General features: G+C 44.1%; 1 protein-coding gene and 1 pseudogene across 1 annotated transcript; one reads left to right on the top strand and one right to left on the bottom strand.

Moving 5' to 3' along the window:
- Positions 1–1,226: 1,226 nt before the first annotated feature.
- On the bottom strand, positions 1,227–14,389 carry LOC101091741 (zinc finger protein 256). Its single transcript, XM_045045546.1, has 3 exons — positions 14,258–14,389; positions 12,259–12,385; positions 1,227–6,256 (listed from the first exon to the last, which is right to left on the bottom strand). The coding sequence occupies exons 1-3, from the start codon at positions 14,288–14,290 to the stop codon at positions 3,939–3,941; spliced, it is 2,478 nt and encodes an 825-aa protein (XP_044901481.1). The 5' UTR covers positions 14,291–14,389; the 3' UTR covers positions 1,227–3,938.
- Positions 9,407–10,204, top strand: LOC102901780 (annotated as a pseudogene).
- Positions 14,390–15,365: the final 976 nt, after the last annotated feature.

Raw genomic sequence — 15,365 nt, 5'->3', positions numbered from 1 at the left:
AAAGGTCTCCAGCATCACCTCCAGGTACTAGATTCTCTGGGCTGTGCCCAGCCCACCAGAGTGAAGGTCATAAACACCTGGAAGTCAAACTAAGGCATCATATTGGCCTTCGGGTTGGTGAGTGGGATCAGAGCTTATCACTCCATTGCTGATAAAGATAGAGAGACCCAACCGTGAATCACCAAGGTGTCTTAAGGTTTGAGCTCTGTGCTGGGCTCAAGGAGGAGGCTAATGCAGTCGTGTACATAATGCTACTGTGACTGAGAGAAAAGCCCTCCCTGGGGAAGGCCACTGGCGATGACAATGGCCTCCCCATGAGGACAGTGGGGGCAGAGGACAAGTGGGAAAACAGTCATGACCATTCCAAGGAGAACAGCAGCAGCAACAGCACCTCCTTGGTCCTTGCTATGCACCTGCCCTGGGCTGAGGGCTTCGTGAACTGTGCTACAGGGGTTACACACACCCAGGGCTGGAGCTAGTTGTTCAGGTTTGAATCCAGTCTCTCAAATCCGACACTTGTCTGTTATATGACCTTGAGGAACCAACTCCATCTTTCCAACCCTGGACTTCCCTGGAAATACAAAAATCATTCTCACCTCCTCAGGTTGCCATAATTAGAGATGCTCACAATGCAAGCCCGCGAGTCCTGACACTGATAAATGCCCAGGGTGCGAGTCTTAGTAATTCCCACAGGGGCCAAGGTAAGCACCATCACTGCCTCCCTGTCAGTCAGGGAGCTGAGACTCCGGGAGCAATAACAAGTTGCCCAGATTCCCAGGTGAAGCCCCGCTTCCCCTGCAGGCAGGTTAGCAGGTACTGGAAGGCCCCATTTCTTTCTCAAACACACCAAGGGATAGAGGGCTGTTGGGGCACTGGAGAAACATTGCCTGGCCCAGGGGTGCCACTGCAGGCAGAAGTTGGAGTTGCTCAGGGCTAGATAGGCCACAGGTGCCACTGCACAGCAAATGACCTCCAAATGCTCAGGAGCAGCCTACACCTTACACGCCTTTTACAGAAGAGGAACCTGAGGCCCACAGAAGATGGGAATGTGTCCTGGGGATCTGGGGTTCAAACCCAGGGCTTAGGGATCCTGATCAGTGCCTTATATCCTCTCTGTTTGGCTTTAGGACTCAAAAAACACCTTCTCCATCCTGAGTCCACCTGGTGCCCCGAGAGTCCTGCTCCAGCCTACCAACCTCCATAATGACAGACCAGGAAAATGGGTGGACACTACAAAGCAAGGCTTTATTGTATTATTAAATGTCTGGACTTTAGAAAGTGAAGGAGAATATATTAATGTAGATTAAAAGTGTTTATGTGTGTCCATTATGCATTAAAAACTGAAATAGCATTAAAAAACTGAAAACAATGAGAACATATACTTTCAGTATTAAAAATAATTATCCCACAAAGTAAAAGTCACAAAATGAAATTCCAACGTACATCTGTTGTTTCACATCCTTTTGTAAAAGGAAAATAACCAAAGTTCATAGAATAGGCAGAAGATATGAACCATTTAGCAAAAATATAGATAGCAAATACACATCAGAAAAAAATGCTCATCATGACTCCTCAGGAAAATGCAGTTAAAACACTGAGACTGCACTATAAACTTATAAAAAGGATTAAAATTAAGAATGACCAAACCAAACAATTCAGTAGGATGTGGAGGAAATGGAACTCTCATACACTGCTGGTAAGAGTACAAAAAGGTATACCATTTACATCACAATATGCTAAATTCTTTAAGTTAAACATTTACCCTATGACTCAGACTTTCCACTCTGAGTTACAGACAAAAAATAAGTGAAACACATATCCATATAAATAATTACACATGAATGTTTATACCAACTTTATTTTCCATATGCAAAAATTAGAAATACCCAAATGCCTGTAAACAAATTAATGGGTAAACTAAGAGTGGTATAACTCAAAAGAATATTTCTCAGCCAAAAAAAAAAAAAAAAAAAGATCACCTACTTATATATCATTGATGCATCTACAATTATTTATGCAACACAAAAGTAGGAAAAAAGGCGGGGGGGCACCTGGGTGGCTCAGCTGGTTAAGCATACAACTTGATTTTGGCTCAGATCATGACCTCATGGTTCGTGAGTTCAAGCCCTACATCATGCTCTGCGCTGCCAGGGCAGCGCCTGCGTGAGTTTCTCTCCCTCCCTTGCTCTCTTTCAAAATAAATAAAATTTTAAAAACTTAAAAAAAAAATACTTTGATTCCCACTATATAAGTCATAGAAAATAGAGGTTTTTTTTTCCTTTAATGGAAAGTAAATCAATGATTACTTGGAGTGCTGTGAAGGCAGATAAAGGACATGAGGTAAATATACGATGACCGATATGATCACTATAAGACCACGATGTTTTCTGAGGTTTATAAGTATATCAAAACTTACTAAAGACTACATTTCCAATATGTACAGTTTATTACATGTAATTATACCTTAATAAACCTTTCTTAAATAATTCAAGATAAAAAATCTGTTTGTCCAACTCTTTTTGGAAAATAGGTTTTGCAACCCTACATTCAACACAGTCTCACCCCGCGGAGGCTAGTTTTGCTGTGAAAGCAAATATAGCGATCAACGAAGGACTCTCCATGAGAGTCAAGAGGACTGCTGGCTGGGTCACAAAAGCCGCATCCCCGGACTACAGATCCCCCTTTTCTCGATCTGTTTTCCTGCCTGTGCAGCAGTGGTCTTGAGATGAACATCACTAAGAGGCTGCAGGAATCCACAAAACCTTTCAATTATTTCCAATGGCAACGATGTAAGCTACACCAGATCCATCCACCCGGAGGTCCATGGACTTGCGCACACCCCAGCTCTGCACAGCCTCTGCTGCAGTATATGTGGGCACACTTTTAGAAGAGGCACATTCTGTCTAGTTGGCTGCAGTCTCCTCCACTCCCTGTTAAGTCAGTGTTTCTATAGCAGTTCTGGTCTCCCCTGAACCTTATGGCCTTACAATCAATGACAAAACACAGGATATCAGGACACATGGCTCTTTGCAGGACCTGGGAAAGAGGTGTCCCTCAACAGTGCTGACATCCCCTGTGCTATCCCCTGTGAAAAAAAAAAAAAATCATGCTGCTCGCAGAAGCACCTGAGGTTCTCACACCTGCCCCTCCTCAGGGTGATCTCTATGCAGTCTTTCCTAGGAGGTCACGGGCAGTACAAATTTGGCAAAAACTGGTAAGCTCATTTCTGCCACCATACTGTCCCCTTGAGGCACAGAAATTTGAGACCCTCCCCAATGAAAGCTGTTCACCCCTTCATGTTTGTAGATCGCAAAATGTTTATAAACCACCACACATGGTAGATAAAACACACAAGATTGAAAAGGACTTAAACATGGACTTTGTTACTGCACAAACCAAAGCAACAGGGGCTAGCAGTTCTTGAGTGAGTGGCTTGGAAGCTGGAAAAATTAATCACAAATGTCTCTGGAGACCATGTCCCTGCAAATGCTCATCCTTCTCTGCAAGCTGCCAGCTGAACTGATTTGATGTTCTCTAGGACAACATTGGCCAGGTCTATGCCAATTAGTCAGAAAGAAGTAAATGTGGGTCCCCCAGAGACTCAGGTTACTCCTAATTTCCTCTAGCAATGAGAACAGAGGTCAGCTTCCCTGAGCACAGGGGGGTGATGAATGATGCATGATGTAGAGACTTGCCAGGGGAGGAGTAAATAGCTTTGGCCACAGACTGGCAGTGAAATGTATCTGGAGAAAGCCCTCAGCAGTTTAGAAACTGTAACATAGCCACACATGCTTCAGCCACATAGCTGAAACTTATGAGAAACCTCTCTACTATTGGCATTTAGATGCAGTAGATTGAATTCAGGCAAATGGTGCCTTACAAAGAGTTGCCTCTGGTATCATTACACCGAGCAAGGAAACTGTATGCTTCTTACCCATCTAAGGCCTTTCTCCGGTGTGAACCCTCTGGTGCTGAGAAAGGTTTGATTTTCGGCTAAAAGATTTCCCACATTCATTGCAGTCATAAGGCCTCTCTCCTGTGTGAACTCTCTGATGATAATGGAGGGTAGAACGAGAGGTAAAAGATTTCCCACATTCACTGCACTCAAAAGGCCTTTCTCCTGTGTGAACTCTCCGGTGAATAATGAGGTGAATTCTTTGGGTAAAGGATTTTCCACATTCACTGCACTCATGAGGCCTTTCTCCTGTGTGAACCCTGCGATGTCGAATCAGTATGGAGCTATTGGTAAAAGATTTCCCACATTCACTACACTCATAAGGCCTTTCTCCAGTGTGAACTCTCTGATGATAACCAAGGGCAGAGACGGAAGTAAAAGATTTCCCACACTCACTGCACTCGTAAGGCCTTTCTCCAGTGTGGACTCTCCGATGTTTAGAGAGATATGAGTTCTGACTAAAGGATCTCCCACAGTCACTACATTCGTAAGGCTTTTCTCCAGTGTGAACTCTCTGGTGTTGATTCAATTGGGAACTATCCCTAAAAGATTTCCCACATTCGCTGCAGTCAAAAGGCCTTTCTCCTGTGTGAACTCTCTGATGACAACGGAGAGCAGAGGCAGAGGTAAAAGACTTCTCACATTCTTTGCATTCATAAGGCCTTTCTCCAATGTGAACTTTTTGATGATAACGGAGGGCAGAGCCAGAGGTAAAGGATTTTCCACATTCCTTGCACTCATAAGGCCTTTCTCCTGTGTGAACTCTCTGGTGTATATTGAGGTGATTTCTTTGGGTAAAGGATTTCCCACATTCATTGCACTCGTAAGGCCTTTCTCCCGTGTGAACTCTACGGTGTCGAATAAGTATCGGTCCATTGGTAAAAGATTTCCCACATTCACTACACTCATAAGGTTTTTCTCCAGTGTGAACTCTCTGATGATAACAGAGGGCAGAGCCAGAGGTAAAGGATTTTCCACATTCACTACATTCATAAGGCCTTTCTCCCGTGTGAACTCTCTGGTGTTGAGAGAGGTAAGATTTGTGGCTAAATGATTTCCCACATTCACTGCATTCGTAAGGCCTTTCTCCTGTGTGAACTCTTCGGTGTATAATGAGGTGATTTATTTGGGTAAAAGATTTCCCACAATCATTACACTCATATGGCCTTTCTCCTGTGTGAATTCTCTGATGGTAACGGAGGCCAGAGCTAGAGGTAAAAGACTTTCCGCATTCACTACATTTATAAGGTTTTTCTCCAGTATGAATTCTCTGATGATAACGGAGGGCAGAGCTAGAAGTAAAAGATTTCCCACATTCACTACATTCATAAGGCCTTTCTCCTGTGTGTACTCTCCAGTGTTCAATGAGATCGGATTTTCGTCGAAACGATTTCTCACATTCAGTGCACTCATAACTCATTTCTCCAGTGTGAATTGTACGTTGTCGAATAATGATGGAGCTCTGACTAACAGACTGAGCACAGCCACGACACACGTAACAGTTTTCTCCAGTGTGACTTCTCTGAGGATAAGGGAGGACAAATTTTTGGCTAAAAGATTTCCCACATTTGCTGCACTTGTACTGCCTTGGTCCAGTATGAATTCTTCGATGTTGACTGAGGGTTGAGCTTCCCATAAATGATTTACCACAGTCACTACACACATGAAGCTTGTCACCAGTGTGGATTCTCTGGTGAATAGCAAGTGAAGATCTGTACCTGAATGTTTTCCCACATTCAGGACACACAAAACACTGTCTTCCAGTGTGGATACCCTGGTCTTGAACAAGTGTGTGTTTGGGACCAAAGGCTTTACCGCATTCTTCCCAGGTGTAATGACTTTCTTTGCTTTGAAAAGTTATCCCACACTTGGTGATTCTGTTCTCTCCAGTATGAGCTGCCTGTTGTTGGAGATGTTCTGAGGTGGTCAGGAAGTCCTTCTCAACCTCCTTATAGGTAAAGGGCTTTTCTGAATCATGGAAATTGCTGCTGTTCACAAATGAGGCCCTGTCCACACTGCTTCTGAAGGATTTTTCTCTCATGTGCTGCTTCTCATGCTCTTGAAGGTTTGCACTGCAATAGATTTGCTTCACACATGCCCCATACTTGAATAGTTTCTGGCTACTTGGCTTCTCCTGGTGCTCAGCCAAGTGGAAAACGTCTCTCAAGACCGGACCACACATCTCACAGGGATGGGTCTTCCGGGAAGACAGAGCTGCCTTGGGCACACTGGCCTGTGACACACCTACAGAAATGCTCTGTTCAAGGGGTGCCTCCGCATCTTCTGCCCCACAGCAGCAACCTGAACGCAAAGAAACACTAGTGAAATACACGCTGACTTTATTGGAAGAGGGCAACCCAATTACAAATATGCAAATAAAAACCAAAAAAGAGCAAGGTCTGGTATAATGATAAAATAGTTAATTTATCAAGAGGATAGAATAATTAATTACAAGTATATAGGTGCCCAATATCCAAGCACTTAAATATATTAAGCAAATACAGATCAGAAGGCAGAAATAGACAGCAATGCTATAATAGTAGGGGACTTCAATATCCTATTATCAACAATCAACAGACTATGCAGACAGAAAATCAGTAAGGAAATGTTGGATTTGAACTGCACTTGATACCAAAGAGACCTAACAGACATACACAGAAGATGCCATCCAACTGCAGCAATAAACTGTACATTCTTTTTTTTAATTTTAAATGTTTTTTTTTATTTATTTTTAAGACAGAGACAGACACAGCATGAGTGGGGATGGGGCAGAGAGAGAGGGAGACACAGAATCAGAAGCAGGCTCCAGGCTCTGAGCTGTCAGCACAGAGCCTGATGTGGGGCTTGAACTCACGAACCATGAGATCATGACCTGAGCCGAAGTTGGACACTCAACTGACTGAGCCACCCGGGCGCCCCAACTGTACATTCTTGTTAAGTACACATGGAACATGTCTAGGACTCTCTCACATGTAGATCACAAAAAAATTCTTAACACTTAAGAAGACTGAAAACATACCAGGGATCTTTTTCAACTATGTGGTATGAAACTAGAAATCATTAATAGAAGGAAAGCTGGAAAATATCACAAATATGTGGAACTTAAACAACATTATCCTGAACAATGGGTCAAAGAAGAAATCAAGAACTATATTCAAACAAATGAAAATAGAAACACAATACATTAAAACTTATGGAATGTAAGAAAATCAGTTACAAGAAGGAATAAAAATTATAGTAGAAATAATTGAAACAGAAACTAGAAAAATAGAAAGACTAATGAAACTAACAGTTGGGTTTTTGAGATGATAAACAATTTGACAAACCATTAGTTAGACTAAGAAAAATGTGAGAAGACACAAAACCAGAAATGAAAGTGGAAACATCACAAGTGATACTGCAGGAATATAATCAAACAAAAGAGACTACTATGAACAATTACATGACAACAAATTGGCTAACCTAGAACAGATAAATTCACAGAAACATACAACCTGACAATACTAAATACTGAAGAAATAGAAAATCTCAACAGACTCATAACTGGTAAGGAGAGTCAATCAGTAATAAAAAATCTTCCAACAAGGGACATAGGTGGCTCAGTCAGTTAATCTTCTGACTCTTAATTTTGGCTCAGGTCATGGTCTCACGGTTCGTGGGCTCAAGCCCTGCATCGGACTCTGTGTTGACAGCACAGAGCCTGTTTGGGATTCTCGGTCTCCCTCTCTGCCACTCTCCCACTTGCTCTCTCTCAAAAATAAACATTAAAAAAAAAAATCTCCCAGGGGTGCCTGGGTGATCAGTCAGTTAAGCTTCCGACTCTTGATTCTGGATCAGGTCATGATCTCACACTTCATGAGTTCAAGCCCCACACTGGGTTCTGCACTGGCAGCACACAGCCTGCTTGGGATTCTCTCTCTCCCCCTTTCTCTGCCCCCACCCCCCGCTCATGTTCTCTTTCTGTGTGTCTTAAAATAAATAAATAAACTTAAAAAAAAAATCTCCTAACAAAGAAAAGCCCAGAACCAGACAGAATCACTGGAAATTCCACTACATATTTAAAGAATCAATGCCATCCTTCTTAAAGTTTTCCAAAAAACTGAAGGAACACTTCTAAAATCATTTTATGAGGCCAGTATTACCTCAAAGGTAGTACAAGAGAAGAAAAGTACAGGCCAATATCCCCAATGAACATGAATGCAAAACTCTTCAAAGAAAGAAAAAAAAATACTTGCAAACCAAATCCAAATCCAAAAGCATATTACAAGGATCATACACTACAATCAATCAGGATTTATCCCTGGGATCCAAGGATAGTTCAATATGTGCATATCAATAAATGTAATATACCACCTTAATGGAATAAGAGTTTAAAAGGTAAAAATCATATAATCACATCAATAGATGTAGTAAGTTTATTTATTTTGAGAGAGTGTGAGTGGGGGAGGAGGAGGGAGGGGAGGGAAGGAGGGAGGGAGGGAGGGAGGGAGGGAGGGAGGGAGGGAGGGAGAGAGGGAGAGAGGGAGAGAGGGAGAGAGGGAGAGAGGGAGAGAGGGAGAGAGGGAGAGAGGGAGAAGGAGAATGAATCCCAAGCAGGCTCTGCACTGTCTGTGCAGAGCCTGATGCAAGGCCCAATCCCACAAACCATGAGATCACGACCTGAGCAGAAATCAAGAGATGGACATTCAACTGACTGAGCCACCCAGGTGCCCCACCTTCACTTTTATTCAACCTAGAACTAGAAGTTCTAGCCCCAAGTAATTAAGGAAAAAAAATAAAAGGCATCCAAATCGGAATGAAAGTAAAATGGTCTGTTTGCAGGTGATACAACCTAACATACAGAAAATCAAAGAATACACCAAAACACTGTTAGAAGTAATTAATGAATTCAGTAAGGTTGTAGAACTAAAAAAAAAAAAAATCAACATACAAAACTAAATTGTATTTATATACACCAATAATAAACTACCTGGGGAAAAAAAACTGAGAAAACAATCCCACTTAAAATAGCATCAAAAAGAAAACAATATTCAAAATAAATTTAACATAGAAGGTAAAAGATCTGTATCTTGAAAATTATAAGAAATTGATGAAAAAAATTGAAGACACAAATGGAAAAACATCCTGTGTTCTCAGACTGGAAGAATTAATAGTTAAAATGTCCATTTTACCACAGTAATCTATCCAAAGCAATCTACAGATTTAATGCAATCCATAACAAAATCCAATGACATTTTTCACAGAAATAGAAAAAACAATTGTAAAATTCATATGGAACCACAGAAAACTCCAAATAGCCAAAGCAATCTTGAGAAAAAAGAGCAAAGCTGGAGACATCACACTTCTTGATTTCAAAATATTCCAAAGCTATAGTAATTAAAACAGTATGGTACTAGCATAAAACAGACCAATGAAACAGAATAGAGAGCCCAGAGATAAACCTTTGCACACATGGGTCAACTAATCTTTGATAAAGACACCAAGTATGCATAACGAGGAAAGGACAGTCTCTTCAATAAATGGATATCCACATGGAAAAAGAAAAAAGACCTCCACCTTGGGTCTTAAAATAAGATGGGAGGCATGGGGAGACTTTGGCCAAGCCTGCCAGCTGGTTTGAGAAGCCAGACTAGCTGTCGGTGAATGTGGACATTGCAGGCTTTTGTCCACTCCCCACCCCAAGTTCTCCATATGTAATTTGGGTGCCAGCAGCACTGTGATGAGGCCAAGGCTGTGGATATTCCCTACATGGATATTGAGGCACTGAAGAAACTCAACAAGAATAAAAAAATTAGTCAAGAAGCTGGCCAAGAACTATGATGCCTTTTTGCTTTCAGAATCTCTGATCAAGCAGATTACACAAATCCTGGGCCCAGGCCTGAATAAGGCTGATAAGTTCCCTTCCTTGCTGACCCATAATGAGAATACGTGGCCTATGTGGATGAAGTTCACAATCAAATTCCAGATGAAGAAAATGCTGTGTTGGGCAGTGGCCATTGGCCATGTGAAGGTGACAGATGAGGACCTTGTGGACAATATCTACTTAGCTGTCAATTTCCTGTTGTCAGTGCTCAAGAAGAATTGGCAGAACACCTGGGTTTTCCATGTTAAGAGCACCATGGGCAAGCCCCAGTGCCTATCTATACTAAGGCACAGCTTAATAAACCCTAAGGCTACCAAATACAACAACAACAACAAAAACACTGGGCCTGTATTTTACACCACTCACAAAAATTAACTTGAATTGGATTTTTTAAAAAACTTAAAACATAAGACCTAAAATTATAGAAGTTTTAGAAGAAAACATACAGAAAAAGCTCCTTGACATTTGTGTTGCCAATGATTTTTTGGATAGGACACCATTTTGTTTTGCAACAAAAGCAAAAATAAATAAGTGGAACTGTATCAAACCAAAAACTTCTTCATAGCAATGGAAATAATCAACAAAATGAAAAGACAACCTAAGAAAAGAGAAAATATCTGCCAAGAGATTAATATCCAGAATATATAAAGAACTCATAAAACTCAACAACAAAACCCAAATAACCCAATTAAAAAGGAGCAAAGGACCTGAATAAACATCTATCCAAAGACATATAAATGGCCCACAGGTACATGAAAAGGTGCTCAACATCACTAACATCAGAAAAATGCAAATCTTAGTTACAATGAAAAATCACCTCACACCTATTAGGATAGCTCTTATCAAAATGCAAGAGAGAATAAGTGTTGGTAAGGAATGTGAAAAAAAGGAAATCATCACAGTTGGTAAGATAAATTGGTACACACATCGGTACAGAATGGAAAAGCTTTCAAAAATTAAAAATAGCAGCACCAGGGGCACCTGGGTGGCTCAGTCCGTTAAGTGTCCAACTTTGGCTAGGTCATGATCTCAAGGTTCATGGGTACGAGCTCTGCATCCAGGCACAGAGCCTGGAGCCTGCTTCAGATTCTGTGTCTCCCTCTCTCTTTGCCCCTCCCTTGCTAGCACACTCTCTCTCAAAAATAAATAAAAACGTTAAAAAAAAAATTACAAAAAAAAATAGCAGTGCCTGTTTCAGTTAGAAGAGCATGAGACTCTTGATCTCAGGGTTGTGAGTTCAAGCCCCACTTTGGGTATAGAGATTACTTTAAAAAATAAAACCTTAAAAAAACTGAGTATCTCAAAGAGGTATTTGTACTCCTGTATTTATTGCAGCACTGTTCACAACAGCCAAGGTATGAGAACAAGGTAAGTATCTATGGATGAATGGATAAATAAACCCTGGTGTATATATATACAATGGAGTATTGTTCAGCCATAAAAAAGGAAATCATGCATTTATGACAACATGAATAAACTTGGAGAGCATAATGCAAAGTGAAATAAGTCTGACAGAGAAAGACAAATACTATATGGTATCACTTCTATGTGGAATCAAAAAAAGGAAGGAAGGAAGGAAGGAAGGAAGGAAGGAAGGAAGGAAGGAAGGAAACAAAGAGTAGAATGCCAGGGGCCGGAGGCTATGGGAAACAGGGAGATGTTGATCTGTTACAAACTGATCAAGTTCTGTGAATCTAATATGCACTGCGGTGATTATCATTAATAATGCTGTGCTGTACACTTGAATTCGCTAAGAGAATAGATCTTAAGGGTTCTTATACTCACAAAAAATATGTAAAGTGATGATATGAAATCAACTGTAGTAACCATTTCATAATATACATGAATATCAAGGTCATAACACTATACACTATAAATATAAATATATACAAAATTATTGGTCAATGATACTTCAATAAAGCTGGCAAACAAGAAAAAGAAAAAAGAAGTCTGAACACTATAAATAGAACCGGGATGGTCTTGAAAGACAGTCCACGGTCCATGTAAATAATGGTCATGATAATGCCTGCAATTCCCAGCACAGGCAAGCACAATGAAATCTCAGATTAAATAAGCAAACAAAACCAAGGACACAGAAGAGCCATGGACCTAGAGAGATGAACTGGCCAGGGAGAGGACAAACAAGATGCCATCCGTTAGCCTTACTGCACAACTACCGAAATCAAATCCTTCTTGTAAAAGTTCAGTAGGGACAGTGCTGGGACTGTGGGGAGAGAAGAGGGCAGTGCAAAAACAGCCCTACCTAGGACAGCAACTATCCAGGAAACGGGGAAAGCCAGCTGTACCTATGGTCTGTATGTTGAAAAGGACAGAGAAGACCCCAGGGGCAAGAGGGACAAGGAAAAAAAAAAAAAAAGGAAAAGAGGGTTACAGATGGTGAAGTGCAAAACCTAGTCCACATCACTGGGGAGGGTCTTACCCAGTGAGGATATAAGTGCAAAGGTCTCCAGCATCACATCGTGGTACAAGCGTTTCTGAGCCTCATCAAGGAGCTTCCACTCCTCCTGGGAGAAGTACACGGCGACATCCTCAAAGGTCACACCACCCTGTCAAGAACAGGACAGATGAAACCATGAACATTCTTTCTCTGAGAACCCACAATCCACCTCCTACACATCTACTCCACATCCATCCTCCTCCAGAACTCCCCACCCTAGAGGAGGTACCGGGCCCCAGTGCCACTGACAGCGGTTCTCAGCAACAACAAGCTGCAGTGCACATGATGTCAAGGAAGCTCTGGGACTGGCCCTCAGGGCCCCATCCCTCTTACCAAGCATTTCTCCTACATCTCACAGATCATACATACAAGATACGGCCACATGGGCTCATGCTTCACCCCAAGGTCCCCAATCCCAGGGCCGGAGGGCTCTCAGCTCATACTTACTCTTGACGTGTACATCATTCAGTAGACCTCTCTCACATCTACGGATCCCTCAAATGCACTCCCAAGCTCTATCATCTCCCTGCCCCGCACCACAGGCATCTCCCTGGACTCACCCACGTACTGGGCACACCGCATCCAGCGTGCTTGAAAGTTTCAAACATGATCTGGTATAACCCCCGTCCTTTGATGGGATCCCAATGACAAAGAAACCCCAAGTGCTGCTTTGAAGGCCTGCCCATCTCTCTGCCTGGGATCTCTGCTTCAGTATTAGTCACCCAGAACCACAAGTGAATCTCATGACCCTCTTCTACTTCTGTGCTGCCCTTGCTGGCCCCAGAGCAGCAGCAACCCTCCTTTCTCCACTTAACTTTCATTAGAAGTGCATCAAGGGGCACCTGAGTGGCTCAGTCTCTTAAGCGTCCGACTCTTGATTTCAGCTCATATCTCACAGTCATGAGATTGACCCCCATATCGGGCTCTGCGCTGGCATTTCAGAGCCTGCTTGCCATTCTCTCTCTCTGCCCCTGCCCTGCTTGTGCTCTCTCCCAAAATAAATAAACGGGGGAAAAAAAAAGTGCATCAAAACCCCACTGGTCTCCATGCCAGGCGGAGTGACCCTCACAAATGAACAGATTTGCCCCAGACCTTATCCACCAGTAAGACTAAAACACTGCAGATGCCATAAAATCTCGCCACAATTCTGGTGAATCTGCACGGTAGCGAATAAACAGGCCTCACTGTCATCCTGACTCAACGACTAGTTCTGCCTCCGCAGCCGTCTCCTGTCCACTCCTCCCAGGGAAGTCCTGGCCACCTGCCAGATGGTCCTCTCTCCCACACTGTTCCCGCTATCACACTTCTCCTTCAGCAGGCACCCTCTTCTTTCCAGCCCACCAACAGCACTGCCACCACGCTACCACCACCTGCATCTCACCCCTCCTATATGTGATCCAAAGCTCCACCTGGTCCACACAATAGCCAGAACTCTTGGATGTCTCCATCCTGGACCTCTCCCAGATTCCAGACCTGAGTGTCCAGTGGCCCATTTGAAACTTCTCACACTCTTAACAGGGCCGAAAAACTTAAGACATTCACAGTGAAAATGAGCCCACCGCCAACGTCCCCATCCCAGTTGATGGAGCTTCCGTAGCTTCAGCTGCTAGGACCAAACCCTCCCCCCTCTGCTAGGCCAGAACTCTCCCTGGCGTCTAGAGTCCTCACATGAAGGGGCAACCCCTCCAGCCCGCCAGTGCCCTCGCCGCACACCCTCTGTTCCCCGAGAGCAGAGGGCGGACCCCACACCCCCCGATTCCTCCTCCTCGGCGCCCCCTGCAGCCCTGCACCAGCCGGCCCCTCCCCTGCAGCCCGCTCCCGCACCCCCTGAGGCCGGCGCTCAGACACTGGGACCCCGCCCACGAGCGCCTCCCGGGCCCGGACACCGGGACCGGGGCCGCAGGGACGCAAGCAAGCGCCCCGCGCTCGGGCCTGAGGGTCGGGGGTGGAGAGAGGAGGGTTCCGGGGATCGCGCGTTTACCTCAGCCGGGTCCCTGCGCGCGGCCGCCGCCATCGGACTCTGTGGGCGGAGCGGACACCCGGGCGGGCGGTGCCTGTCCCGGCCCCGGCGCGGGGCAGCACGGGCGGCGTCGCCGAGCCGTGAATCCCGGTCGGCGCGCCGCGTACGGCGCCTCCTCCCGCCTTTTCTCGGTCATCCACAGTCCGAACCCGGAGCTCCGGAATTTGTGTGAAAGAACGTGCCAAAAGGACCAGGATGACGGCCCCGGAAGTCCCGCCCCGAGACGACGCGCACGCACGGAAATGGCCCCTCATTGGCTCCTGACTGCGGCCGCCCAGCGCAGGATCTTCTGGGAAATGTAGTAGTAGCACACGGTCCGCAGTGTCTACCTGCGTGGGCCACACGGCACGCAGGCAAGGTTAGTGACGCTTCAGAGTCAGTGGGGAGAAGGGGTTTTTGCTCATTGTTAAACGTGGCTTAGAGACATTATTTCGACTCTATAAAGCTCAGCCTGCTCCCTGAGGATAAAAATATTATTTTAAATGGGCTCCATGCCCAACGTGAGGCTTGAACTCACGACCCTGGGATCGAGAGTGGGATGCTCTACCAAATGAGCCATCCAGGTGCCAGAGATGCCATTTGGAAAGAGGATTTGGGCACATCTCAAATAATATTAATTTTAGGAGCGCCCGGCTGAGCTTCTGGCTGGCTCAGTGGGTTAAGCGGCCCACTCTTAATTTCAGCTCAGGTCATGGTCTCAGGGTGGTGAAATCGAGCCCCACTCCTGGGTCCGCAGTATGTATGGAGCCTACTTGAGATTCTCTCTCCCTCTGCCCCTCCCTGGCTTGCTCACATGTGCTCACTTGGTCTAAATAAACAAACAAATTTTTAAAATGGCATCTGATTCCATACATCATTAAAACATAAAAGAGTTCACACATAGCTGGAAACATTAGGTATTGTTCCTCAAATGTATATGGCCTGAAGCATTACTCAGTTTTATGTGTGTGTTTGTCAGGAAGAAGAAAAAAGACTCCACACAGGGCCATCACAGAAAAGCAAGAAAAGGCATATTACACCACCCTGACACAGGTGGACAAAGAGGAATTGTTTCTGGCTCCCACAGAAA

This window comes from Felis catus, chromosome E2, assembly GCF_018350175.1.
Source record: "Felis catus isolate Fca126 chromosome E2, F.catus_Fca126_mat1.0, whole genome shotgun sequence".
Classification (NCBI taxonomy): domain Eukaryota; kingdom Metazoa; phylum Chordata; class Mammalia; order Carnivora; family Felidae; genus Felis; species Felis catus.
This window is presented reverse-complemented; position numbering and strand designations above follow the sequence as displayed.